The 26,070-nt window shown below is 41.5% G+C and overlaps 2 protein-coding genes across 3 annotated transcripts in view; one reads left to right on the plus strand and one right to left on the minus strand.

The window, feature by feature from the left end:
- Positions 1-531: 531 nt before the first annotated feature.
- On the plus strand, positions 532-21,912 carry TBX10 (T-box transcription factor 10). Its single transcript, XM_070752052.1, has 8 exons — positions 532-535; positions 4,697-4,958; positions 7,697-7,798; positions 11,931-12,102; positions 15,492-15,647; positions 19,023-19,090; positions 20,443-20,531; positions 21,638-21,912. Exons 1-8 carry the CDS (start codon positions 532-534, stop codon positions 21,910-21,912), a joined length of 1,128 nt encoding a protein of 375 aa, XP_070608153.1.
- A 2,410-nt stretch (positions 21,913-24,322) lies between these two features.
- Positions 24,323-26,070, minus strand: part of TCIRG1 (T cell immune regulator 1, ATPase H+ transporting V0 subunit a3) — a 43,534-nt gene continuing 41,786 nt past the window's right edge. For both annotated transcript variants that reach the window (XM_070727790.1, XM_070727783.1), the window contains exon 21: positions 24,323-25,510. In XM_070727790.1, the coding sequence (XP_070583891.1) occupies positions 25,429-25,510 (82 nt within the window). In that variant the 3' untranslated portion in view covers positions 24,323-25,428. The remainder of the gene's footprint in view (positions 25,511-26,070) is intronic.

Below are 26,070 nucleotides of genomic sequence, written 5' to 3' on the forward strand. Positions count from 1 at the left end.
TCAGCAAAGAGAACACAGTTACTTATAATATGATCACTAAAGTCAGAATGAATAGTGCTGGTCCTAGAACACTGCCTTGAGGGACACCACTGTTGACAGGTGCAGGATTTGATAGGGCACTCCCTATTTTAACAATTAGTTGTCTATTTGACAAGAACGCAATTATCTAATCATGAAGGGAACCAGAGATGCCATAAGATTTTAATTTTCGAAGTAGTTTGTTGTGTAGTACTGAATCAAAGGCTTTACAAAAGTCTATTTAAATTGCATCTATTAATTTACCTTGATCGAGTTGTAAAGTCCATATGTTTTTGCAGTGTAGGAGTTACAGGTTAGTGGATAATTTGTTTCTGAAACCAAATTGTTTGTTAGAGAGTAGGTTGTTAGTTTCTAGGTAAAGGGTTATGGATTGATTTATGATTGATTCCATGAGTTTGCAGGCGGAGCAATATAAAGAGATTGGTCTGTAATTTTCAACATTACTTGGATCTCCTTTTTTAAAGATAGGGATGGCTGGCTAGTGACCATAATATGGGTAAGAGGCTAGTCCTGAAGTATTTTTCAAAAATTATGCTTAGAGGTTCCACTATATTGGTGGAGGCCATCAGGTCCAATGGCTAGAGATGGTTTTAGGTTGTGTAATGCTTTTCCAACATTATCTTCTGTAAAACCGATTTGTGTTAGATTGTTGCAATTGTTTGGGATGTGACTAGAAAATATTGGGCATGAGCCATTGTTGTTACAAAGACGGAGCCAAAGAATGTGTTAAAGAGGTTGGCTTTAATATCTTCATCATTATATTCTTTACCATTTGGTCCTTTGAGGGGTGGGATGGATATCAAGTCTTTGAGTTGGTTGTTTACAAAGTTGTAGAAGGCGTGTGTGGAATTTGTGTGCAGAAGGTTTTCTTCTTGATTGATGTGATAATTGATACATTTGGTCTTTAATTGTTGTGAGCCGCCCCGAGTCTTGTTGTGAGCCGCCCCGAGTCTTCGGAAAGGGGCGGCATACAAATCCAAATCCAAATAATAATAATAATAATAATAATAATAATAATAATAATAATAATTGGTGGCATCGATTTTTGTAGCGACTTTTAAAGTTAGCAACGTGGCCTGTTTTGTTTTTCCACCAAAGGGATCTTTTTTGGTTTGGAGCTTTCTTATTTTTATGGGTAATTTATTTTTCTTTGTTTTGAGGATAATTAGTGGTACATATAATTTAATGGCTCTCTGAATTTTGAGCAAAAAAATATTGTAATAGTCTTCAGCAGTAATACACTCAGGGAATAATGTTTGCCAATCAAGAGATGAGAGGTCAGCATCTTTGATATCATAGTTATCTTTTTTAAAAATTGTAATGGGTTATACTTTTATTGTGGTTGTTGTTGTAAGGACGCCCATAAATTGAGTGTAAATTGTTGTAGAAGACGAGATTGAGACAATTGCTGAGTCTAGTATTGCTTGTTACTAGCAGTTTGAGCCCAAGATTAGTAATAGCATTGTAAATTGTTGAGTGTATGGGTTCAGTTGAACATTCATTTAAGGTCCAGTTAATATGAGGTAGGTTGAGGTCACCAAGAAAAATGAGACAGTGTGGGTTGGAGGCTGCCCACGTTAGTAGTAAGGTTAGCTTGTTCACATGTGTGATTATGTTTATTATGTGATTATGTGTGATTATGTTTAATGTGTATGTTAGCAGTTTTTTGTAAGAGGAGGAGTTCGAGTATTTTGTTTATGATGCTTCTTACATTAATTAGTTTGCATTTAAAATCAGCAGTGGGTAATATTGAGGAAGTAAGGGGCGTGCATACCTAGTTTTGGGTGATGAGGACTTGGTTTTGGATGAGAGATTGGTTTTGGGTGATGAAGGGTTGAATGGTCGATTGCTTTCCCCACTGCTAATCTATTTCCTGCATCTTGTTTTCAAGTCACTACAACCACCTGCCTTCCTTGCAAGGAAACACAGGACAAAACGTATTTTACACAGTGTGAGGCTGGCCTTAAACAAAGCCAAGACAAAGCCAAGTGGTGGGGCCGTAGGAAAAGCAAGTAGGATGCTTGGCTGCATAGCTAGAGGTATAACAAGCAGGAAGAGGGAGATTGTGATCCCCTTATATAGAGTGCTGGTGAGACCACATTTGGAATACTGTGTTCAGTTCTGGAGACCTCACCTACAAAAAGATTGAATGGGTCCAAAGACGGGCTACAAGAATGGTGGAAGATCTTAAGCATAAAACGTATCAGGAAAGACTTAATGAACTCAATCTGTATAGTCTGGAGGACAGAAGGAAAAGGGGGGACGTGATCGAAACATTTAAATATGTCAAAGGGTTAAATAAGGTCCAGGAGGGAAGTGTTTTTAATAGGAAAGTGAACACAAGAACAAGGGGACACAATCTGAAGTTAGTTGGGGGAAAGATCAAAAGCAACATGGGAAAATATTATTTTACTGAAAGAGTAGTAGATGCTTGGAACAAACTTCCAGCAGACGTGGTTAGTAAATCCACAGTAACTGAATTTAAACATGCCTGGGATAAACATATATCCACCCTAAGATAAAATACAGAAAATAGTATAAGGGCAGACTAGATGGACCATGAGGTCTTTTTCTGCCATCAGTCTTCTATGTTTCTATGTTTCTATAATGGGGGAGGGCATATTGCAATGAATTTAGCCCCTCTCACTCATGGACTAGAACCCAAATGAAAGCAATGTCATGGGGACACAGCAGTCGTGAAATTCCGATTTTTTTACTACCATTTCTGTGGCCGTAGTCTGGTGGGCATGGCAAGGAAAGGATACTGCAAAATTTCCATTCCCTCCCCACTCATGGGGGAAGGATATTGCTTTGACTGGATGGTGGAGAAGATGAAAGAAGAATCCTTCCATCCCCCATCATCCAGTCAGAGTTGAAGAAGCTTCTTGGAATGAGAAGCAAAATGCCTTCAAAGAAAAAATCAGAAAGTCCAGTTGCCTCTTGAAAGAAAGCACCTTTGGGACTTTGGAACAGAAGTTTATTTTTATAAGAATAAGCTCCAAACTTTCTGATGACTAGTATTTTTTTTAAACAGACATTCAGCATTCAAAGAGCTTGGGGATGGGAGGTGGCTCATTGCTGAGATATATATTTAAGGCTGTGTGTCAGCACTGCTCAAGACTGAGTATCATTGAGAGGCAGTTGCAGATCTTCCAAACCACAGTCTAAGATGAAGTCAAAATAGTTTACATCCCACCCATGTAATTATTTCTGGTGTAACCACCTCTTAAATATAATATAAAGTTTGGTTGAGTTATTCTTTAACTAAAAAGGTGACCTGATACTGTCCTTTAATTTCGTAATGCACTTTTACAAACATGGGTGGTGGGGGGATGAGTTAATATATTTTGGGGAAAAATAATTGCATGCATATAATTGGGGCGTAGTATTAGTGAAGTCTATTTTTGTCCATAGGGCTACATTCCCACACCATCCTTCAAAGTTAATCCACAACGGTAAGAAAGCGGACTATACTTAGAGGGATGCAATTATTCTTTTGATTGTCCTCATTCATTCATTCATTTCGTTTTCTAGGCCACCCTTCTCCAGGGGATTCAGGGCGGCTTACAAGATAAAATTGATACAAATACAAAATTTATGAAACCCAAACATAAAACCTAAGTCTAAAAACCCCATGCAATTAAAATCATTCAACCAGATTCGACCAGGTTAATTTGGTTGTTTGTTAGTTTGTTTATGCTGTAAGCCTAGAAATTTGATAAATAAAAAAATTGATAAATAAATAAAAGATTGTGATGCCGCTGCATAGAGCACTGGTGAGACCACATTTGGAATACAGTACTTTGTTCAGTTCTGGAGACCTCACCTACAAAAAGATATTGATAAAATTGAATGGGTCCAAAGATGGGCTACAAAAATGGTGGAAGGTCTTAAGCATAAAACGTATCAGGAAAGACTTCATGAACTCCACCTGTATAGTCTGGAGGACAGAAGGGAAAGGGGGGGGACATGATTGAAACATTTAAATATGTTTAAGGGTTAAACAATATTCAGGAGGGAAGTGTTTTTAATAGGAAAGTGAACACAAGAACAAGGGGGCACAATCTGAGCTTAGTTGGGGGAAAGATTAGAAGTAATGTGAGAAAATATTATTTTACTGAAAGAGTAGTAGATGCTTGGAACAAACTTCCAGCAGACGTGGTTGGTAAATCCACATTAACTGGATTTAAACATGCCTGGGATAAACATATATCCATCCTAAGATAAAATACAAGAAATAGTATAAGGGCAGACTAGATCAGTGTTTCCCAACCTTGGCAACTTGAAGTTATTTGGACTTCAATTCCCAGAATTCCCCAGCCAGCATGCGCTGGCTGGGGAATTCTGGAAGTTGAAGTCCAAATATCTTCAAGTTGCCAAGATTGGGAAACACTGGACTAGATGGACCGTCAATCTTCTATGTTTCTATGTAACAGAAAATAATTGAGAAGCACTGGTGTAGATAATGACAGGGGAGGGGCGGCAAACAAATCCAATTAAATAAATAAATAAATGTTCAAAATCTGACATTGATCTTCTCCATGGGCAGGGATCACACACTCCCACCCAATCTTGGTTCCCCCATTGAGGCTTATGGATGTCTGGTCTCCATGGCACCTGGAGTTGACCCTGTGGTTTTCTTTCTCTTCTCCCTCAGCATTCATTGCAGCAAGTTTGAGTGTATTGACCTCCGAAGGCTGCCCCTTCTCTCCTAGCCCTGTGGCTGCATCATGCCTGCTGGGCACGGCAGCAGACTTTGAGCAATATGGAACCAATGGAGCAGGGAAGCCAAGTGGCAGCTCCCAGCTAGCCAGGAAAAACCAATGTGTCTCTGGTGTCAGTGTGCAACTGGAAATGAGAACCCTTTGGGAGGAGTTCAACAGCCTGGGCACTGAGATGATTGTCACCAAGGCAGGAAGGTAAGTCTGATGCTCTTCGGATCATAAGTGCAGGCACCATCTGCAGCATTTCTCAGTCACAGAATCTCTAATATGTGTCGACTTAATCTCCCCACACCAACCAGGAAACATCGAATCTACGAAAACAATATGTTATATATGTTGTATCCTTGTAAATAGTTTGGTTCCGTGTGGAAACGCTGTCTGAGCGAGAATCGGGAAGTCGCTCCTGATTGGCTCAGACGCGGCTGCTCTCTCTCTGGTGGGAACCGCAAATGTATAAAAGGAGCGGTTTCTCCCAGGTAGAGCAGACGGTATCCGCTGAAGTCACTTACCTTACTGAGCTGAAATAAAGGAACCGTTCTCACCTAACCCTGTCTCTGGGTCTACTTCACTGGCGACGACGGACGGAAGAACCACGCGTGCAGAATGAATATCCTACAGATCGGCCGGGCTCCTGAGTTCTTCGACCCGGAGAAATCTTCCTGGGACGCCTACATAGCCAAGTTCGAGATCTTCCTCGAGGCAGCGGGAATAAGGGACGCCGACGCCGAACGAAAGCGGGCCATCTTCTTGAACTACTGCGGTCCAGAAATCTTCGACCTCGCCCAGACACTCACCATATTAAGCAATTGGGAATCTGTCATAAATTAACATGCAATCCACTTATGATCAAAGCAAGTTTGAGAATGCCTCACTATAAAGGTCTTACAACTTCAATACCATGAAATGTGATAGCCCTTAAAAGTGACTTCTGAAAGTATGCCTAAACTTTAATATCAAGTCATATTATTTCCATAATAATGAGCTAACAAAAGCACTTTATAATCGATTAAGAGTTATTCTTCTCTGCATACAAGGGGAAAACGATATTTCCGCTATTTTCTCTTTAAACATGTTTACTGAAACGCTATTAAAAATTACAGAAATGGCAATCAATTAATTTAACTAAACTTTAACAGGTTTGCCTTCTAACCCCTGTCCAATTGTCTCTCCTTATCTAATTTATCTTTTCTTCCTTTCAAATATGTTCACCTATACTTTTATATCTTTTCTTCTATTCTTTTCTTTACTTATATTATTACATATCTATTCTCTTCAATGTGTATCATGTATTGGAAAAAATAAATAAACAAACAAACAAACAAATAAATAAATGTAGGGAAAGCACACCATTCAGTAAAGTTTCAGGAGGGAGGCTACAAAAACTGCACCTATACTACATTTATAAGAACAAAGTAAAATATAATTAAGGAACAAAAGGAGATTACACCATGCGCTCGAGCTCCCCAAATAAGTGCAGCTGTTTTAATGCTTCAAAAAAATGTGCGTAAAATATGGGGTAAGCTAATTCTCTTTCAACTGTTTTGCCAGAGCTTGCTGTGTGCCATGGGAGAAATTGCCCAGCTTGGCAGTTTGTGAGAAGCCACTGGGTAAGTGGCTTGGGCCTTTAAGGCAAAAGTTGTAGTGGCTAATCCTGCCTATTGGAAACATATTTGTCCTTCCCTGACCCCAGAATATGTTATTTTCTCAGCTCAGGAATATTCTCACCACATTCTGGGGCGGCCTTCAAAGCACTGAAGAAAAGAGGGGGGGAAAAGGAAAAGGAAAGAAAAGAGAAAGAGGGGGAAGGGGAGGGAGGGAGAGAGAGAAAGAAAAAACTAGAAAGAAGAAGAAGGAAGGAAGGAAGGAAGGAAGGGAAAGGAAGAAAGAAAGAAAGAAAAGAGAGGAAAAGAGAGAGAGAGAAAGAAAGAAAGGAAGAAAGGAAGAAAGGAAGAAAGGAAGAAAGAAAGAAAGAAAGAAAGAGGGAGGGAGGGAGAGAGAGCTAGAAAAAGAAAGAAGGAAGGAAAGAAAAGTAGGAATGCGGGAGGGAGGGAGAGAGGGAAGGAAGAATAGAATAGAATAGAATAGAATAGAATTCTTTATTGGCCAAGTGTGTTTGGACACACAAGGAATTTGTCTTGGTGCATATGCTCTCAGTGTACATAAAAGAAAATATAGATTTGTCAAGAAACATGTGGTACAACACTTAATGATTGTCATAGGGATCAAATAAGGAAGGGAGGGAGAGAGAGAGAGAGAGAAAGAAAGGAAGGAAGGAAGGAAGGAAGGAAGGAAGGAAGGAAGGAAGGAAGGAAGACCTAACCTTAGGAAATTTTCCATACTCCCAACCCAAAGCTACTGGCCCAGTATAGCATACTCAGTTGTATCAATTATCCACAATAACCCATTTTTTGTGGCTAGCAGATTCTAGTCATCTTGCAGTCTACTGGCATTTCCAGTCCATGCTAAGTCCTTTCTTACTGCAACAAGGAGGCTAAACAAATGATCTTGCAAAGTCTACGTCTATGTCGCCTCTGTTATGATCTAAGTGTAGTTCATAAAACTATCTACCACAATGTCCTAATGGTCAATGAATACTTCAGCTTCAACTGCAACAATACCTGAGCACACAATAGATTCAAACTCAATGTAAACCTTTCGAAACTTGACTGCAAAAAACACGACTCCAGCAACAGAGTGGCCATTGCCTGGAATGCACTACCTGATTCTGTGGTTTCTTCCCCCAAACCCCCAAAACTTTAAACCTTAGACTGTCTACAGTCGACCTCACCCCATTCCTAAGAGGTCTGTGCCTACTGTCCTAGTGTCCTAATTTACCTGTACCTACTTTGCTTATGTTTATGTTTATACCAATACCTGCTATCTTGTACATGTTTTTGACAAATAAATAAACAGGTCCATTTTCTCTGTGGCAGGAGGATGTTTCCTACCTTCCAGGTGAAGATATCAGGCATGGACCCATTGGCTGACTATGTGCTTCTAATGGACTTTGTCCCTTTGGATGACAAGAGATATCGGTATGGGATCGTAAGTTTGGACCTATTGAGGTCAAACCATAGTCTCTCTCCAGGGCCATCCCCGTGGAATTATTGCCAAGAGCAAAAGGCTAGAAAGAATAAACTTCCAGGCAGCTAGAGTGTAACTTCTGTTCCAACTTAACATTATCCGTGAAGGGGGGAAAACACACATTCTGTATCCAGTCTTTCAGAAGAGAAGAGGGTTGCTGAATAATGATATTCATTCATTTATTTGTTTATTTGCTTATTCATTCATTCATTCATTCATTCATTCAATCAATCAATCAATCAATCAATCAATCGATTAATTCATTTATTCATTTATTTGCTACCCTGTTCTTCAGACTCAGTTAAAATGCATTTCTAAAACCCCAATTACTTAAAACTAATCATCTACATTCATTCTACCATGCATATCAATTCATTCATTGGCCGGGGCTAGAGGTTAAACTTTGTGACCCCAAGTCTGCTGTCAAAGATGAGTTTTTAAGGCTTTGCTGAAGGCGGGTAGGGTGAGGACAGATTGAATGTCTGGAGGGACTTGATTCCAAAGGGCTGGGGCCGTCACAGAGAAGGCTCTTCCCCTAGGCCCTGCCAGATGGCATTGAATGTCTGACGGGACCTGGAGAAGGCCATCTCTGTGGGATCTGACTGGCTGCTTGGATACATGAGGCTTAATAACTCAAATGAGATATACACTCTAAGGCATAATAACTCCACACTTTGATTCTCAACATATAAGCCACATAAGTAATGTGCATTTAAGTTGTATTAGGTTTTAGCATGTGGCAGACAGTCAGCGGCTACCAGTCCTTGATGCAAATTCTGCTGGGCATCAGTTGTCAACACCAATAAAGATCTGAGAGTCAAAGAGTTAGATTCATTATTATTATTCATTTGTCTAGCATGTCTTCAGGGATGAAAAACACCCGTCCCTTAATTTCCCCTACTTTTCTTGTCATTCTGGCTTTTGGTCAACAATGGAAGTGAATTCATAATGGTCTAGTCCAGTGTTTCCCAACCTTGGCAACTTGAAGATATCTGGACTTCAACTCCCAGAATTCCCCAGCCAGCGAATGCTGGCTGGGGAATTCTGGGAGTTGAAGTCCAAATATCTTCAAGTTGCCAAGGTTGAGAAACACTGGTCTAATCAATGTCTGGTCCTTGAAAGAAGCTGTTCATTAGAGATGCACAGATTTTAAGATGGCTACTACGATGAGAAAAAACTGTTTACCCTAAATATACTGTACGTCCATTATGTAAGACAAAGATTAAAATTTAAATTTGTAGAAAAGTAATGTCGATGATCCATACTTTCTTTTTCTCCACAATCAGTATGTCTGGTGTGTTATGTATGCTTCAGAATTCGGTCAGTCGGAAGTCAGAAGTCCCACAGTAGTCTTGCTTGCTCATTTTTGACCACTTTTTCGGGCTTATGATCCCACCAGTTCTTTGCTACTGGTAAATGGTACAAGTTCCAGTGGATCATATTATTATTATTATTATTATTATTATTATTATTATTATTATTATTATTATTATTATTATTATTATTATGGATCAAGGGGCATTCTTAAGGGATGCTCGAGACTGGTATTTTGCTTTGCAGCATCCCAGTAATCATTTATTTATTTTTAGAAAATAATTAAATAAAAATAAGATGGGACATAGTCACATAGAACCAGACATGAACCCTAAGACTTCACCCACTCATATAACCACTTCTCTCTTTGTCCAGCCTTGTTGCTGAAACATACTTCAGTTCAGAATTTCATTGACATTTCTAAAAGGTCTTGATTTAGATTCTGGATTCTGCATGAATCCATCGATCTTAGTCATGGTATTGTCAAATTTATCTGAACGTCAGTACAAATGAGTGTGTGTTTGTGTCCATGTTTATGTATTAAACAATGTATGTAGCATCCTTTGGCCTTCTTCCAGGCCAGTGTTTCTCAACCTTGGGCGTTTGAAGATGTGTGGACTTCAACTCCCAGAATTCCCCAGCCAGCGTTGCTGGCTGGGGAATTCTGGGAATTAAAGTCCACACATCTTCAAACGCCCAAGGTTGAGAAACAGTGTTCCAGGCTATGGAGAGGGCCAGAATTCTCATCTCTGAGATGTTCAGTTGTTGGGATGGATAACCTTTTTGGTTCCACAGCAGGGAAGCAGGTTGCTATAGCCCAGTGCTTCTCAAATAGTGGGAGGTGCCCCTTTGGGGGAGGGTGGAGCAATGCCAGGCATGTGTGATCCCGGGGAACATGCACGGTCCCTCTCGATCTCTTTCCCCAGCAGGAAGTGTTTTCCCAGCTTCACGCTGCTCTGAGCCCGGAAGAGAAGGCGGCCAGGCAGGGCGGGGCAGGTGCATGCATTGGCAGACAGCAGCCGGTGCTCCCAGGTGTGCGGCTCTGGTAGGAAAATCCCAGATGTGTGTGCATAACTGTGCACCCCCGACTCACCCCTGTGTGAGATTTGGCTTCTTCACATGCGCAGCAAGCTCAGTTTTGCACAAGGATGTGCGCCAGAACAAAAATTGGGCTATTTTTGCTGATTTTTTGTTTCCGCGCATGCAAAAATATTGGCGAAAATAGCCCAAATCTCGCTGTTGCGCATGTCCTCAGGCAAGATTTGGCTTGCTGAGCATGTGCAGAAGCCAAATCTCATGCTGACGGGCATGTGTGCGACTGATGGGAGCTCCGGCAGAAGATAAGAAGAGCGGCCCTTTGTGGCTGCATGGGTTCTTGGTGGTAGTGGGCACCACGGTAGCCATGAACGGCATAACTCAACCCAGACAAGACAGAGTGTCTGTGGGTCTTGCCTCCCAAGGACAATTCCATCTGTCCTTCCATTACCCTGGGGGGGGGGGAAACTATTGACCCCCTCAGAGAGGGTTCGCAACTTGGCCGTCCTCCTCGATCCACAACTGACATTGGAACATCATCTTTCGGCTGTGGCGATGGGGGCGTTTGCCCAGGTTCGCCTGGTGCACCAGTTACGGCCCTATCTGGACAGAACGCAGCCGTGAGAGCCATCATGGGGCTTCGAAGATTCGCCCACGTTTCTTCAACACTCCGTGGCTTGCATTGGCTGCCGATCAGTTTCCAGTCACAATTCAAAGTGTTGGTCATGACCTTTAAAGCCCTACATGACATTGGACCAGATTACCTCCGGAACCGCCTGCTACTGCACGAATCCCAGCGACCGATAAGGTCCCACAGAGTTGGCCTTCCCCAGGTCCCGTCGACTAAACAATGTCGTTTGGCGGGCCCTAGGGGAAGAGCCTTCTCTGTGATGGCCCCGGCCCTCTGGAACCAACTCCCCCCAGAGATTAGAACTGCCCCCACCCTCCTTGTCTTTCGTAAACTACTCAAGACTCACTTATACCGCCAGGCATGGGGGAGTTGAGATATTCCTTCCCCCTAGGCCATTACAATTTATGCATGGTATGTTTATGTGTATGTTTGGTTTTATAATAAGGGTTTTTAGTTGTTTTAGTATTGGATTGTTACATGCTGTTTTATCATTGTTGTTAGCCGCCCCAAGTCTACGGAGAGGGGCGGCATACAAATCCAATAAATAAATAAATAAATGGTGGATCTGCTGCTGGACAAGTAAGAGCATCTTCTGAGGCTGAGTGAAAGCTTTGAATGGCACCTCCTAAAGCCTCCTTCCACACCATTCACTGTGAGTGCCCAGCAAAGGCAGCGCTTAGGGGCCAGGCTGGTGACCCCAAAACATCGGCTTGATTAAACTGGCCTGGCTCCCATGTCAAAAGAGGGCCCTCACCACCGTAGCCTATGCCTGCCTAACCCAAAACAGGCTCCGCTGAGTTCAGTTTGCTTGAAACTTATAATAATTAAAATAATAAATATTAGCACTAAAATGCCATTGGGGTCCAGATCAGAGAGCTGGGGGTGCACAAAATGTTGACTTCTTCCTGGGGGGGGGGGAGGCATTACAGAAAATAATTGAGAAGCACTGTTATAGCTAGTAATTCACTATTCCATTGATAGAACCGGCCTGATCTAGCCCATTTATCCCCTTGGGACTCCCTAGCAAACAAAACATAATGGATGGATCCAGTACAAGCCAGGACTGTAACAACCTGGCCCAGCAGGATACCTCTTTCCTACAGGTATGCATTCCACAGTTCTGCTTGGCTGGTAGCTGGCAAGGCGGATCCTGCTACCCCCGGCCGGGTTCACTTCCATCCTGACTCCCCTGCCAAGGGAGGCCAGTGGATGAGGCAGATTGTCTCTTTCGACAAACTCAAGCTCACCAACAACTTGATGGATGACAACGGCCATGTGAGTTGCTCTGGACTGTTGCATGGTTAATAACTCTTTAGCTTCCTCACTGGGTTGCACTTAAGGCAGCTGTTTCATGTTTTCCTCCTGTTTTATTTTAAGAAAGGCGACTTATTCTTTAAATGCATTCACAAATTCCAAGTGTGTCCAATCACACTTGGCCAATAAAGAATTCTATTCTATTCTATTCTATTCCATTCCATTCCATTCCATTCTATTATTCTATTCCATTCCATTCTATTATTCTATTCTATTCTGCTCTATTCTATTCTTCTCTATTCTATTCTTCTCTATTCTATTCTATTCTATTCCTCAGATTTTTTTTAAAAAAAATGCAAAATATATCCTTGGCAGTACTCTATTAGCAAAAATAAAATTTTATATATATATATATATATCCTGGTCTCCCTTAATTTTAAATTCCAGCTATAAAAACATTTAACATATATATATATATATATATATATATATATATATATAAAGATTGGAACTATATATATATATAAAGATTGGAACTACAGCCTGAAGATGGTGAATGTGATTTCGCCGAAACGTCGCATAGACATGCAAAACATTACACAGGGCAAAACCCGAACTCAGAACAATCTACATACATATACCCGTGAAAATTTACGAAAACAAATATATATATATATATATATATATATATATATATATATATATATATATGTCACATGTTTAAGCTGAATTTGAAAATTAAGGGAGACTAGGATAGATCTATTTTGGCCTTTTTTTGGCCTCATCAGCTAGCTATATATATATATATATATATATATATATATATATGTATATGTATATGTATATGTATATGTATATGTATATGTATATGTATATGTATATGTATATGTATATGTATATGTATATGTATATGTATATGTATATGTATATGTATATGTATATAAAATATGCATTTCTCCAAAATTCTTCTCAAACAAGATTTTATTTAAAAAAGCAGGGTTGCGGTAGTAATGGAGAGAAAACAGAAATACTGTTGGAGTAAAAAAATAAACCCTTCCCCCCCCCCCCCATTTATAACAGCATCTCACATTTGGGCTGGCTCAAAAGAAATCTGAATATGCAGTTATGGGTAGATTGGCAACATAACCCTGACCCAAGACCCAACCTAATAGCTATTGACTAGTTTTATTCAACTTCCACCCTCCAGATGTGTGGTACTCCTGTTTCCACCATTGCCATTTCAACCACCCACAGTCTCTGGGATAGGACCACATATACACTGTATTATTTCCCTGGCAGTTATGGCATATTGGATAAAACTGAATAGAGGAAGTACCTCTGCCCTCTATCGATGGGGATGGGAAGATTCCCTTGTTGCCATTGTGGTGCTCCTATGCAAATTATGAAACATAGTTTGCAAAATTACCCACAACATATGTTCTCTGATTCCCCAGCAATAGCAGTAGCATTTAGACTTATATACCAGTATTTCCCAACCTTGGCTACTTGAAGATATTTGGACTTCAACTCCCAGAAGTCCCCAGCCAGCGAATGCTGGCTGGGGACTTCTGGGAGTTGAAGTCCAGATATCTTCAAGTTGCCAAGGTTGGGAAACACTGGTATATACTGCTTCACAGTGCTTTACAGTCCTCTCTGATCGGTTTACAGAGATTGACACCAATAATCTGGGAGGATGGAAGGCTGAGTCAACCTTGAGCCTACTGAAACTCCATCTGCCAAACTGCTGGCAGCCGGTGATCAGCAGAAGTAGCTTGCAGTACTGCACTCTAACCACTGCACCACTGAGGCTCTTACCTAGAACTGTGATGACAAACCTATGGCACGCGTGCCACAAGTGGCACATGGAGCCATATTGGTGGGCACCCGAGCTCAGGTCCAGTGCACATGCGCACACCAGCCAGCTGATTTTCAGGCCGAATGTCCCAGTGCTGCCTCTATGTTGGTTGAGGCAGGCAGGATTCCCTTGAGTACCATTTGTTGGGGGTCAAGGGAAAGGGAGGGTCTTGCCTTCTCTTTCTGCTCCAGATCCCCATGTACAATTGGTGGGCCACTGTGTGACACAGAATGCTGGACTCAATGGGCTTTGGCCTGATTCAGCATGGCTCTTCTTATGTTCTTGTGTTCTTAGGCCTTCTGGGCCGACTGGGAGTTATTTCCTATCCCCAAGCTCCAGAGCCTCTCTAGGAGCCTTGTGAGGGTGAACATCAGAACCTAAGAAGAGCCATGCTGAATCAGGCCAAAGCCCATCGAGTCCAGCATTCTGTGTCACACAGTGGCCCACCAATTGTCCAATTGGATCTTGAGCAGAAAGAGAAGGCAAGACCCTCCCTTTCCCTTGACCCCCAACAAGTGGTACTCAAGGGAATCCTGCCTGCCTCAACCAACATAGAGGCGGCACTGGGACATCCGTTTCGATAACCATCAATATGCTTGGCATCCATGAATCTGTCTAATCCTGCCTTGAGGCTATCCAGGAAGACAGCTGTCATGAATTCTTCTGGAAGTGAAAACAGCCTCCTCACCCTGGAGGCCAGAATTGACCCATTATCCACTTTAAGACTTCAGGGGGTGGGGGAGACCATTTTTGCCCTTCTCAGGCTCCTAGAAAGGCTCTGACGCCTGGGGAAAGCGAAAAACGGGCATGCCAGGAATGTCACATATGCATGTGCAGGGAGTGGGGGAGCATGGAATTATGGGTGTGGGCATGCACACATACTACCCCGCCCCTGCGCTCCCCCCCCGCTTTTGGCACATGAACCAAAAAAGGTTTGCCATCACTATCCTAGAAGATCTGCACCAAGCAACACCTAGATAACTGAACTGGATATCCAATGATGAGACCACTGCCCTTTCCCCATAGCAGTTTTGTATATAATAATTTGGATTGTGCATATATGTTTACTTCTCTTTGGTCATGTTTTCATCATATGATAAATAACAACAACAATAACAACAACAATAATAATAATGGCATATCAATTTTTGTAATTAATTTAATTTTAATTAAATTACAAAAATTAATATGTCATTATTATTATTAACCCAATACATCTGGCCATTGCCAGATTGGGAAACCAATGTAGCTTTTTTCCCATGGAGACTTGAGTCATGAAAGTGAAGAGAACCTGAGTGAATTATTTCTTCAGTATTTCATAAATAAAAAAAACCACCTTTCACTTAGCCCCTTGATTGATAGCATATAACATTTCTGGCTAGGTTTTTTGCCCATTGTATTTCAAATTAAAATAGATCTACTGACATCTGGCAAAGTGAAAGTTTGTTGCATGCTGCCATATGTATCATGGGCAGATCTTAAAATGGGCGACCTCACCTGAATTTAAATTATGTTTGTACCCTCCCCTGAAAGCATCATTTTCTTAATCGAACAGATCATTCTGAACTCCATGCACAGATACCAGCCCCGTTTCCATGTGGTGGTGGTAGACCCGCGTCCAGACAGCGAGCGCTACGCCCAGGAGAATTTCAAATCGTTCATCTTTACAGAGACACAATTTATGGCAGTGACCGCCTATCAGAACCATCGGGTAAGAACACAGTATATCATGGTTTCTCTGAGTGCGGTGAAATTATGCTACTGTACCTGGGCGTGTGATTTTCCTACCTGCCCAGGTGCAGTAGCAGAATTGCACTGGACTCCACTAGCACTCAGAGCCACGGGGACAACCACAGGTCACCATTCCAGCTTAGCAGCCCACCTCTGAAGAGAACTGATTTATTGAAGAGGGTTGATGTGGGACAGAATAGCACTGAGTTCTTGCAGATAAATCAGGATGACCCCTCTCTACTGGGTAAACAAGTAGTCCTTAACTTACAACCACAATTAAGATTTGTATCCCTATGGAATGGCGGTAGGGAAAGCAAGTAGGATGCTTGGCTGCATAGCTAGAGGTATAACAAGCAGGAAGAGGGACATTGTGATCCCGCTATATAGAGTGCTGGTGAGACCACATTTGGAATACTGTGTTCAGTTCTGGAGACCTCACCTACAAAAAGATATTGAGAAAATTGAACAGGTCCAAAGACAGGCTACAAGAATGGTGGAAGGTCTTAAGCATAAAACGTATCAGGAAAGACTTAATGAACTCAATCTGTATAGTCTGGAAGACAGGAGGAAAAGGGGGGACATGATCGAAACATTTAAATATGTTAAGGGGTTAAATAAGGTCCAAGAGGGAAGTGTTTTTAATAGGAAAGTGAATACAAGAACAAGGGGACACAATCTGAAGTTAGTTGGGGGAAAGATCAAAAGCAACATGAGAGAATATTATTTTACTGAAAGAGTAGTAGATCCTTGGAACAAACTTCCAGCAGACGTGGTTGGTAAATCCACAGTAACTGAATTTAAACATGCCTGGGATAAACATATATCCATCCTAAGATAAAATACAGGAAAATAGTATAAGGGCAGACTAGATGGATCATGAGGTCTTTTTCTGCCGTCAGACTTCTATGTTTCTATGAATGTTTCCCTATGGATAATTATGTTGCTGACTGAGAAATTTGTTGAGTGAGTTTTTCCCCATTTTATGACTTTTCTTGCCACTTTTGTTAAGTGAATTATTTCAGTTGTTACATTAGTATCCCAGTTGTTAAGTGAATTAAGTTTCCCCACTGACTTCGCTTATCAGAAGGTTGCAAAAGGGGACCACATGATCTTGGGACACTGCAATGGTCAGTTATCAAACATTCAAATGTAAATCATGAGACCATGTGGGATGCTGCAATGGTTGTAAGTGTGAAAAACAATTGTAAGTGTCTTTGTAACTGAACGGACACTAAGCGAAGTGTTGTAAGTAGAGGACTACCTGTATGCATAACACATCACTCTTGATCCTAAACTGATAAACTAATTGTGAATCCTAAAACAGCAATTTAAGAAGGCACCTGAGGGGATACAATCAATATAGATGAAAGGGACTAGCTCCCAGCCTCAGCATACCACACACCAGTGAAGTACCACAATTTTTTTACTACCATACTGTGGGCATGGCTTATTTTGTGGGTGGGGCTTGATGGTCATGTGACCGGGTGGGAGTGGCTTGTCAACCATGTGATTGGGTAGGAGTGTCTTGCTGGCCATATGACCAGGTAGGGGTGGCTTTATAATCATGTGACCAGGGAGGGTGGCTTAAAGGTCTTTTGACTGGCTTAAAGGTGGCCAAGTTGACGTCACTCATGTCAAGGCTTTGGGTTAAGGTGCTTGACCTCACCTCAAAGAGATTAGAGATCAGAACTGCCCCTACTCTCCCTGCCTTCCATAAACTCCTTAAAACCCACCTTTGCCGTCAGGCATGGGGGAACTGAAACACCTCCTCCGGGCATGCACAATTTATGCATGGTATGTTTGTGTGTGTGCTTTTCAGTAAATGGTGTTCTTTTTAAACTTTTTCAATATTTTAAATTTACTTGGATTTGTTACGATTTGTTATATTTTGCTGTGAGCCGCCCCAAGTCCGCGGAGAGGGGCGGCATACAAATCTAAATAATAAATAAATAAATAATAAATAAAATAAATAATAAAGAGATACAAGATATCTCCTATTACTGAACATCCAAAATATACTATTTAATCCTATATGTATAGGATTCTATGTGGGTAGCAATAATGGAGCTTACATATAGTAGATATATGTATATATGCCATATGTGTACATACATATATGTATATATGCAATATGTGTACATACATATTATATACAGGCACTCGAAATATACATTATCTACTATATGTAAGCTCCATTTTTGCTACCCGCACTGCGTTCCCCCCCCCCATCCCACGTGGGCAGCTGGATAACTTGAAACTTTTATCTCTCAACCTCGTTTTGCTAGGAATAAAATACCTTTCATAGATTGGTGTATCAATCAAGCCACTAGGAGCCAAACTCAGGTTGGAGACTTTGCCTTTTTAAAATGCCATCTTGCTGTCCTCAGAAAAAAGACAGGCAGGACTAGAAATCAAATATTTGCTGTGTCCCTTGGGCTGCTTCTCCTAAACGCCTACTGTCCCTGTCCTACTGTCTTATTGTCCTCTTTTATTGTTACTTTTAACCGATGTTTATACAAAGTGCTTCTATCCTATACATGTTTGACAAATAAAATAAATAAATAAAGTTTTGTGAGGTATGTAAAGGAACCCCAAGACCAGGGAAGTCTTAATACCACTCTACTACGCCCTGGTCAGACCACACCTGGAGTACTGTGTTCAGTTCTGGTCACACTTCAAAAAAGACATTGAAACTCTGGAGAAGGTGCAGAAAAGAGCAACCAAAATGATCAGGGGTCTAGAAACCAAGACTTACGAAGAGAGACTGCGGGAACTGGGCATGGATAGCCTAGAGAAAAGGAGGGCCAGAGCAGACATGATAGCAGTCTACAGGCATACGAGGGGTTGCCACAGAGAGGAGGGGATCACTTTATTCTCCAGGGCACTGGAGGGCCGGATGAGGAACAACGGCTGGAAGCTGACCAAGGAGAGATTCAACCTGGAAATAAGGAAGAACTTCCTGACGAAGTTCAGAACGATCAACCAGTGGAACAACCTACCAGCGGCCGTTGTGAACTCTGGACATTTTTAAGAGGAAATTGGCCTGCCATTTGGCTAGGATGCTATAGGGTTCCTGCTTAGGCAGGGGGTTGGACTTGATGACCCGCATGGTCCCTTCCAACTCTAACAATAAATAAATAAATAAATAAATAAATAAATAAATAAATGAATGAATGAATGAATGAATGAATGAATGAATGAATGAATGAATGAATGAATAAATAAATAAATCTCAGATCAGTATGCTACTTGACTGAAATTCCCTTCCCTGGGACTAGTGAAAGCTATCTGAACAAAGATGAGGCTGCCAGAGAAGGTAGTAAATCACTGATATAAGTTATCCTTGTCTTGACAGATCACCCAGCTGAAAATTGCGAGTAACCCTTTTGCTAAAGGTTTCCGGGAGTGTGAGCCGGATGACTGGTAAGTCTCTCCCTAGATTACTATTCTACTAAAGCAGAGATAGACAACTGAATGAATGGAGCCCGTTAATTCAATTGATTGAAGACTTGCCACTTACGAGCCTACAAAGGTAGATTTTGTTTTAAGTAAATATAATAAAATGTAGGGCTCATTTACACAGAATACAGCAGGTTTAAAAAATGATAGTCATATAAATGTATTAGAAATACACACATACAAAGGAGCTCTGTGAATATGATTTGCATAGTGAGAACATTACCCAGATGACTATGTACCAGCATGCCCAACATTTTCCCCTTAGAAAACATATTAGTCTAACCCGGTGGTTCCCAATTTTTTTCAGTCCACCGCCCCCTTGGTGCTACAAACTCATCCTCACCATCCCCACCCCTCCTCAGGTGGGTGTGGCTTGTTGGTCAGGTGACTGGGCATGGCCAATTTGTAAAATGTGGTGAAACTCACTTAACAACGCTCTTGCTTAGCAATGAAAATGTTAGGCTTAATTGTGGTCATAAGTCTTTCTTTCCTTTGTTCTTTCTTCTCTCCCTTCACCTTTTTTCTTTCTTTTCTTTCTTCCTTCCTTTCTTCTTTTCTTCCTATCATCTTTCTTTTTCTTTCCTTCTTCCCTACCTTTCTTTTTGTCTTCCTTCCTACCATTTTTCTTTTTTTCTGCCTCCCTCCCTCCCTCTCTCCTCCCTTCCCTCCCTTTCTTTTTCTGTCTGTCTTTCTTCCTACCTACCATCTTTCTGTTTGTCTTCCTCCCTCCCTTTCTTTTTCTTCTTTTTCTCTTTCTTTCCTTTTTTCCCCTTTCCTTCCTTCCTTTTTTCTTTCCTTTCTTCCTTCCAAGTTACCAATAGGGAGGAAGCATTCTCAACTAGGCAATTTGTTAAATGCCAAGCCCTGACTATATTAATCCCTTATCGATACTTATGTGATCAGGCTGTAGAACAGCCAAGGACAATTGCAAAGGGATCAAAGGCAAGGCCTGAGGCCAAAGTCATGCTAGTTCTGTTACAATTCACTTTACAGCATGAGGCTTTCCCCCCATCCGTAATGTCTACAACTGCTATAGAATCATCCCACCAGTATTTTGGGGATGATTGATTGTATCAGCTACATCTACATCATGCTGATACCAACAAAAGGGAATAAGAGGGGTGGCATACAAATCCAATAAATAATAATAATAATAATAATAATAATAATAATAATAATAATAATAATAAAGACACCAGTGCTGGCTAAGGACATAGATAAAACTGGATCTATCAGTTGTATTCTCAAAAATGTCCTGTAGTGCTTAAGGGAAAGTTCACATTTATACCTTAACTTATTATGTTGTATGTGTACAGGCCAGGATCCTCGGGGCAACTACTGGGCTGTTTATCACGGAATGGGAATGCCTCTTCCTTAGGCCAACTTCAAGAGATTCCAGAGAAAGGTAAGATGAAAAAATAATTTATCGGGTTTAATGGAGAAATCTACAGGAAAGCAGTCTTAAATCCAAGTGCATAATAGGAAAACTAACAATCCCATAATCATGTCATGTGTAATCCAATTTGTTGCTGAAACCCAAAATTATCATTAGGTAAAGAACTCAGAGGGAAACCTGAACTTTGTTCTTTAAATATCTGTACCATAATGGTATCAAAAATGTTTAAATGCCTAGACACTATCTGGAAAAATATTGAAATTTGAAGTTTATGGCTTCTGCAATTAGTAAATTGTTATCTTGATATCTTCCCATTTAGCAAGCCAGAAAGGAATCAACATCAACAAAGATTTGGGTGTATGTGGATTTTTTTTCCTTGGGGCAGTTTGATTGTATTCCCGTCTTTAATCACTGCACCAAACTGGTTCTCCAAGTTTTATAAGTTGAACTGTTAGCAACAGAATGCATTGGGCCAAACAATGAACTGGTATTTCAGTTATTAGTTTCAACAACCTGAAAATAGTAAAATGCAAATCACATTATCATCTCCCCAAATGCTAAGTCAGTGGTTTTCAACCTTTCTAATGCCGCGATCCCTTAATACAGTTCCTCATGTTGTGGTGACCCCCAACCATAAGTCTAGTGCCAATTCTGCCACAAGAACTTTAAGCTGACTGGCAGGATGGTCAGAGGGAGACCCCCCACTGTAAACGCCTGATTGGTCGGATTGTAAAAATATGTTCCAAGGCGCCATGACATCATCATCATCATCATTATTATTATCATGATTATCCATCCCTCTAAGGGGCGGCATACAACTAAAGAACATAAGATTTCGTTCTTAACACCATGGGAAATTTGTCTTATCCCATGGTCTTAGGCAATCCCTGTGAAACTCTTGCTGAGCCCCAAAGGGGTCCAGAGTCCAGATCCCCAGGTTAGTGAAATCATAGATATATTTCCTGCATGTGGATTCTTCAGTGTAGGTTTTGCCTTCCCAATTTTGATTAAAAGCAGCAAAGATGCATTTCCAGAGCATCGCACTGTATAGAAACTGGATAAGATTAGGGCTTCTGGTAATAGCTTTTATTATCTAGTGCCTTCTCTCTTTCTAGGGTTTTCCAGCAATCCCCATCTCCCTCCTGCCCTCCTCAGAGAAACCACCCAATTCCAGCATCAACCTCTGGTGACATCAGCCAGCCTTCCAGAAGTGTGCATTGCCCGACGACCCTTGAATGAAGCCTCGGGGGTCCTGCCCTACAAGCATCTTTCCTATCACAGCTTCTACGTGGGAGCTCGATCTGGGGCAGCACCTTATGCCCTACCTAGCAACCGGGCCACCAGCTTCCATACTCTCAACATTTACACAGCTGGTGGCTATGAGCAATGAGACAGCAGGAGCAGCCGTTCCCCATCCCCTGGCCCAGTTCAGATCAAACTTTCCCAAAGGACCCCTTTCATCTCCTGGTGTGTGTATTTTTTTTAATGATACTGCCTGCCAGGAAGTTTGCCCATTATACAGCTTCCTCTTCACTGAAGGCATTTTGGGGATGGTATTTTTTATGCCCAACTGATACTTACCGGCTTGCAGGCTTTTTCATTGCGACACCCTCCAAATAATGTTTTTTTTCAGCCCAAGGTCTTTGCAGGCTTTTCATTGCTACACCCTCCAAATAAGGTTTTTTTCGACCCTAGGTCTTTGCAGGCTTTTTCATTGCTACACCCTCCAAATAAGGTTTTTTTCAGCCCTAGGTCTTTGCAGACTTTTCATTGCTACTCATTCCAAATAAGGGTTTTTTCAGCCCTTGGTCTTTGCAGGCTTTTCATTGCTACACCCTCCAAATAAGTTTTTTTTTCAGCCCTAGGTCTTTGCAGACTTTTCATTGCTACTCACTCCAAATAATGTTTTTTTTAACCCTAGGTCTTTGCAGGCTTTTTCATTGCTACTCACTCCAAATGTTTTTTTCAGCCCTAGGTCTTTGCAGGCTTTTCATTGCTAAACCCTCCAAATAAGGTTTTTTTCAGCCCTAGGTCTTTGCAGACTTTTCATTGCTACTCATTCCAAATAATGTTTTTTTCAGCCCTAGGTCTTTGCAGGCTTTTCATTGCTACACCCTCCAAATAAGGTTTTTTTCAGCCCTAGGTCTTTGCAGACTTTTCATTGCTACTCATTCTAAATAATGTTTTTTTCAGCCCTAGGTCTTTGCAGGCTTTTTCATTGCTACATCCTCCAAATAAGGTTTTTTTCAGCCCTAGGTCTTTGCAGGCTTTTCATTGCTACACCCTCCAAATAATGTTTTTTCAGCCCTAGATCTTTGCAGGCTTTTCATTGCTACACCCTCCAAATAAGGTTTTTTCCAGCCCTAGGTCTTTGCAGACTTTTCATTGCTACTCATTCCAAATAATGTTTTTTTCAGCCCTAGGTCTTTGCAGGCTTTTTCATTGCTACTCATTCCAAATAATGTTTTTTCCAGCCCTAGGTCTTTGCAGGCTTTTCATTGCTACACCCTCCAAATAAGGTTTTTTTCAGCCCTAGGTCTTTGCAGACTTTTCATTGCTACTCATTCCAAATAATGTTTTTTTCAGCCCTAGGTCTTTGCAGGCTTTTTCATTGCTACTCATTCCAAATAATGTTTTTTCCAGCCCTAGGTCTTTGCAGGCTTTTCATTGCTACACCCTCCAAATAAGGTTTTTTCAGCCCTAGATCTTTGCAGGCTTTTCATTGCTACACCCTCCAAATAAGGTTTTTTCCAGCCCTAGGTCTTTGCAGACTTTTCATTGCTACTCATTCCAAATAATGTTTTTTTCAGCCCTAGGTCTTTGCAGGCTTTTTCATTGCTACTCATTCCAAATAATGTTTTTTCCAGCCCTAGGTCTTTGCAGGCTTTTCATTGCTACACCCTCCAAATAAGGTTTTTTTCAGCCCTAGGTCTTTGCATACTTTTCATTGCTACTCATTCCAAATAATGTTTTTTTCAGCCCTAGGTCTTTGCAGGCTTTTTCATTGCTACTCACTCCAAATAAGGTTTTTTAAAGCTCTAACCAAAGGATAAAATAATGTGCTGAAGCTGACCAGACTAAAGTCGCTAGCCAGATGAATACCTGGTAGGCAGATTTCCCCCCCCCCCATTTTCCTCCTCCAAAACTAAGGTGCATCTTATACTCCGAAAAATACAGTGTATCTTATCCCTTGCTCTAGATAACAGCTTCCTATCACTTCCTCAATTTCATATTAAACAATTATATATCAGTTGTTCTCAACCTTTCTAATGCCGTGACCCCTTAATACAGTTCCTCATGTTGTGGTGACCCCCAACGATAAGTCTAGGGTCAATTCTCCCAACAGAGCTTTAAGCTGATTGGCAGGAAGGTCAGAGGGACACCCCCACTGTAAACGCCTGATTGGTCGGATTGTAAAAAAATATGTTCCAAGGCGCCAGAATAGAAGCTTTAGTTCCTAACATCTTGGGGAATTTGTCTTTTCCCATGGTCTTGGGCGACCCCTGTGAAACGATTGTTAAACACCAAAGGGGTCCCGACCCCCAGGTTGAGAACCACTGTTATATATAGATAGGATGTAAACTAATCTCTTTTAAAAGTTGTAATGGAACTCAGAACAGAAAGTCAATTTCACTGAGATCCTGGCCACCTGCTCATAACTGATCCCACTCCTTGCCTCTCTGAAACAGCCCACAATTCTTTAACAACAGTTAAGGAATTCAACCCCACAACATGTTCAAACCTGCAAAGCAGAAATCCCAAGCAAATCTTGCAACTACAAAATGCTCTACAGGCAGAGGTAAAAATTAGCGAGTTTTATTTCTACTGCCGAGTTAGTGCCACAGGGGATAAGGATTTCAAAGTCTTTAGCACAGAATTCTACGTGGCCTATTGAATGCACTGTCCTTCTCTTAATGGGAGGATATGACAAGATTCTGATGCGTTTTTTTGAGGCCTGCCTGCCTTCAATGTGAAGGAGACTTGTAGTGCACTTCATGCCAAGAATCCGTCTTTTGCTTTTGGCAAAATTAAAACTTAGTTGGCCTGCATGGGAGAGGTGCTGTTTTCATTTGCTCCGTCTCTGGTCCACGTTTCCATTGATGTTTTGCTGACAGCCAGTTAACTGAGTTCAAACGATAGAAAGAACAGCCACAGTCACCTCAATCCACTTCCCTGTAATAACCCCCAATATGTCATTTGCATTGGTTTAGATCAAACCTATCTTGACAGCTTTGACTTCCCAGTGCCTCCACCTTATATTTTGGCAGATGCAGCATCAACCTGAGTTCTTTGTCATTAAAATTTTTTTTTCTGAGTCTGACCTGGACGTTAACACCCAATAAAATTCTAGTGCATATCTGCAGAAGGCAGAAGGTAATTTAAAAAGTGCCTAGGCCAGGTCTCTTGTCAACCAATCTTAAATAAGTAAACCAGTCCCATTTTACACAGAGGAGCGATACAAATGGACAATGTCCTTGTACGTCTTATCGGGCCACATTTCAATATTTCCTATATTCTGATTTTCCTTAAAGTCTTTTACCCTCCTTTCCCACCAGAGCTTTCAGGTTACAGAGACGTGGATAAGAAGGTTTATCGGAGCAACATGTCAAAAGATCTGGAAACAAAGTGGCATGATTCAAAACAGAGAGGTGGAGGATTGTTCCTTCGGTTCCAAGATATCAGCCTAAATACTGATATATTGTGTGTGAGGCAGCACAGGTTTAACTGTAACCGTTTGTTAAAGGCTGGGGCACGTTTTTCCTGGAGAGAAGTCACAATCAGTAGAGGGAGAAGCAAGAATCAGTTTAAATTTTTTTTAAAAAGCAACATAAGCTGGTAGCTTTGCCCATTAGTTCAGAATACTAAATATTCCCTTTCTGGAGAGAAGCAGTCACTGTTCTTCTTCTTAGATCCAAAGGTCGCTGGTGAAGGTGAAGGGGATAAACTGGTACCCAGCACCTGAATAGAATTTATTCTGGAATTCCACCCTGAAAAATACAGGAAAGGTCAGTCTAGGACAGTGATGGCTAATCTTTTGTCCCCTTGGCGCCAAAACTACGCACGTGTGTGCTTTCACGCCTGCGTGCCCATACCCATAATACAATGCCCGTCCCATGCAGCCCGCCCTCTGCACAGGTGTGCAAACATCCTACACACACACATGCGCGATCCCGTTTTTGCTTCCCATCCCAAAACAGAGCTGGGAGGGAGGGAGGGAAAGCCTCCCATCCCCAAACAGTGCTGAGGGGGAGATCTGGGAAGACACGGATGGCAGAAAGTGAGGAGAAAGGTAGGCCCCCCCCTCGCGGCCCCCACCCATGCATATACGCACGTCTCCTGCAAGCAAGGCAGACCCCACAATCAGCTGGCTAGCGGGAGGCGCCCAAAGAGGCAGTGGAGCTGAGCTGGTGGACGGCTTGCGTGTCCACAAAGAAGGCTCCACGTGCCATCTGTAGCACCCATGCCAAAGGTTTGCCATAACTGAACTCTATAATTAAATAATAATTGAACTCTTGGGTCTATAATTGAACTATAACCAGTTCCAATA

The sequence above is a fragment of the Erythrolamprus reginae genome, chromosome 1 (genome assembly GCF_031021105.1).
Source record: "Erythrolamprus reginae isolate rEryReg1 chromosome 1, rEryReg1.hap1, whole genome shotgun sequence".
In the NCBI taxonomy this organism is placed as follows: domain Eukaryota; kingdom Metazoa; phylum Chordata; class Lepidosauria; order Squamata; family Dipsadidae; genus Erythrolamprus; species Erythrolamprus reginae.

Excerpts from the sequence above, each read along its gene's own strand:
- TBX10 (XM_070752052.1), top strand. Across the intron at positions 7,799-11,930 it reads TTGGATGACAAGAGATATCG|GTATGCATTCCACAGTTCTG; the intron begins GTATGGGATCGT and ends TCTTTCCTACAG. Across the intron at positions 20,532-21,637 it reads TCAAGAGATTCCAGAGAAAG|GGTTTTCCAGCAATCCCCAT; the intron begins GTAAGATGAAAA and ends CTCTCTTTCTAG.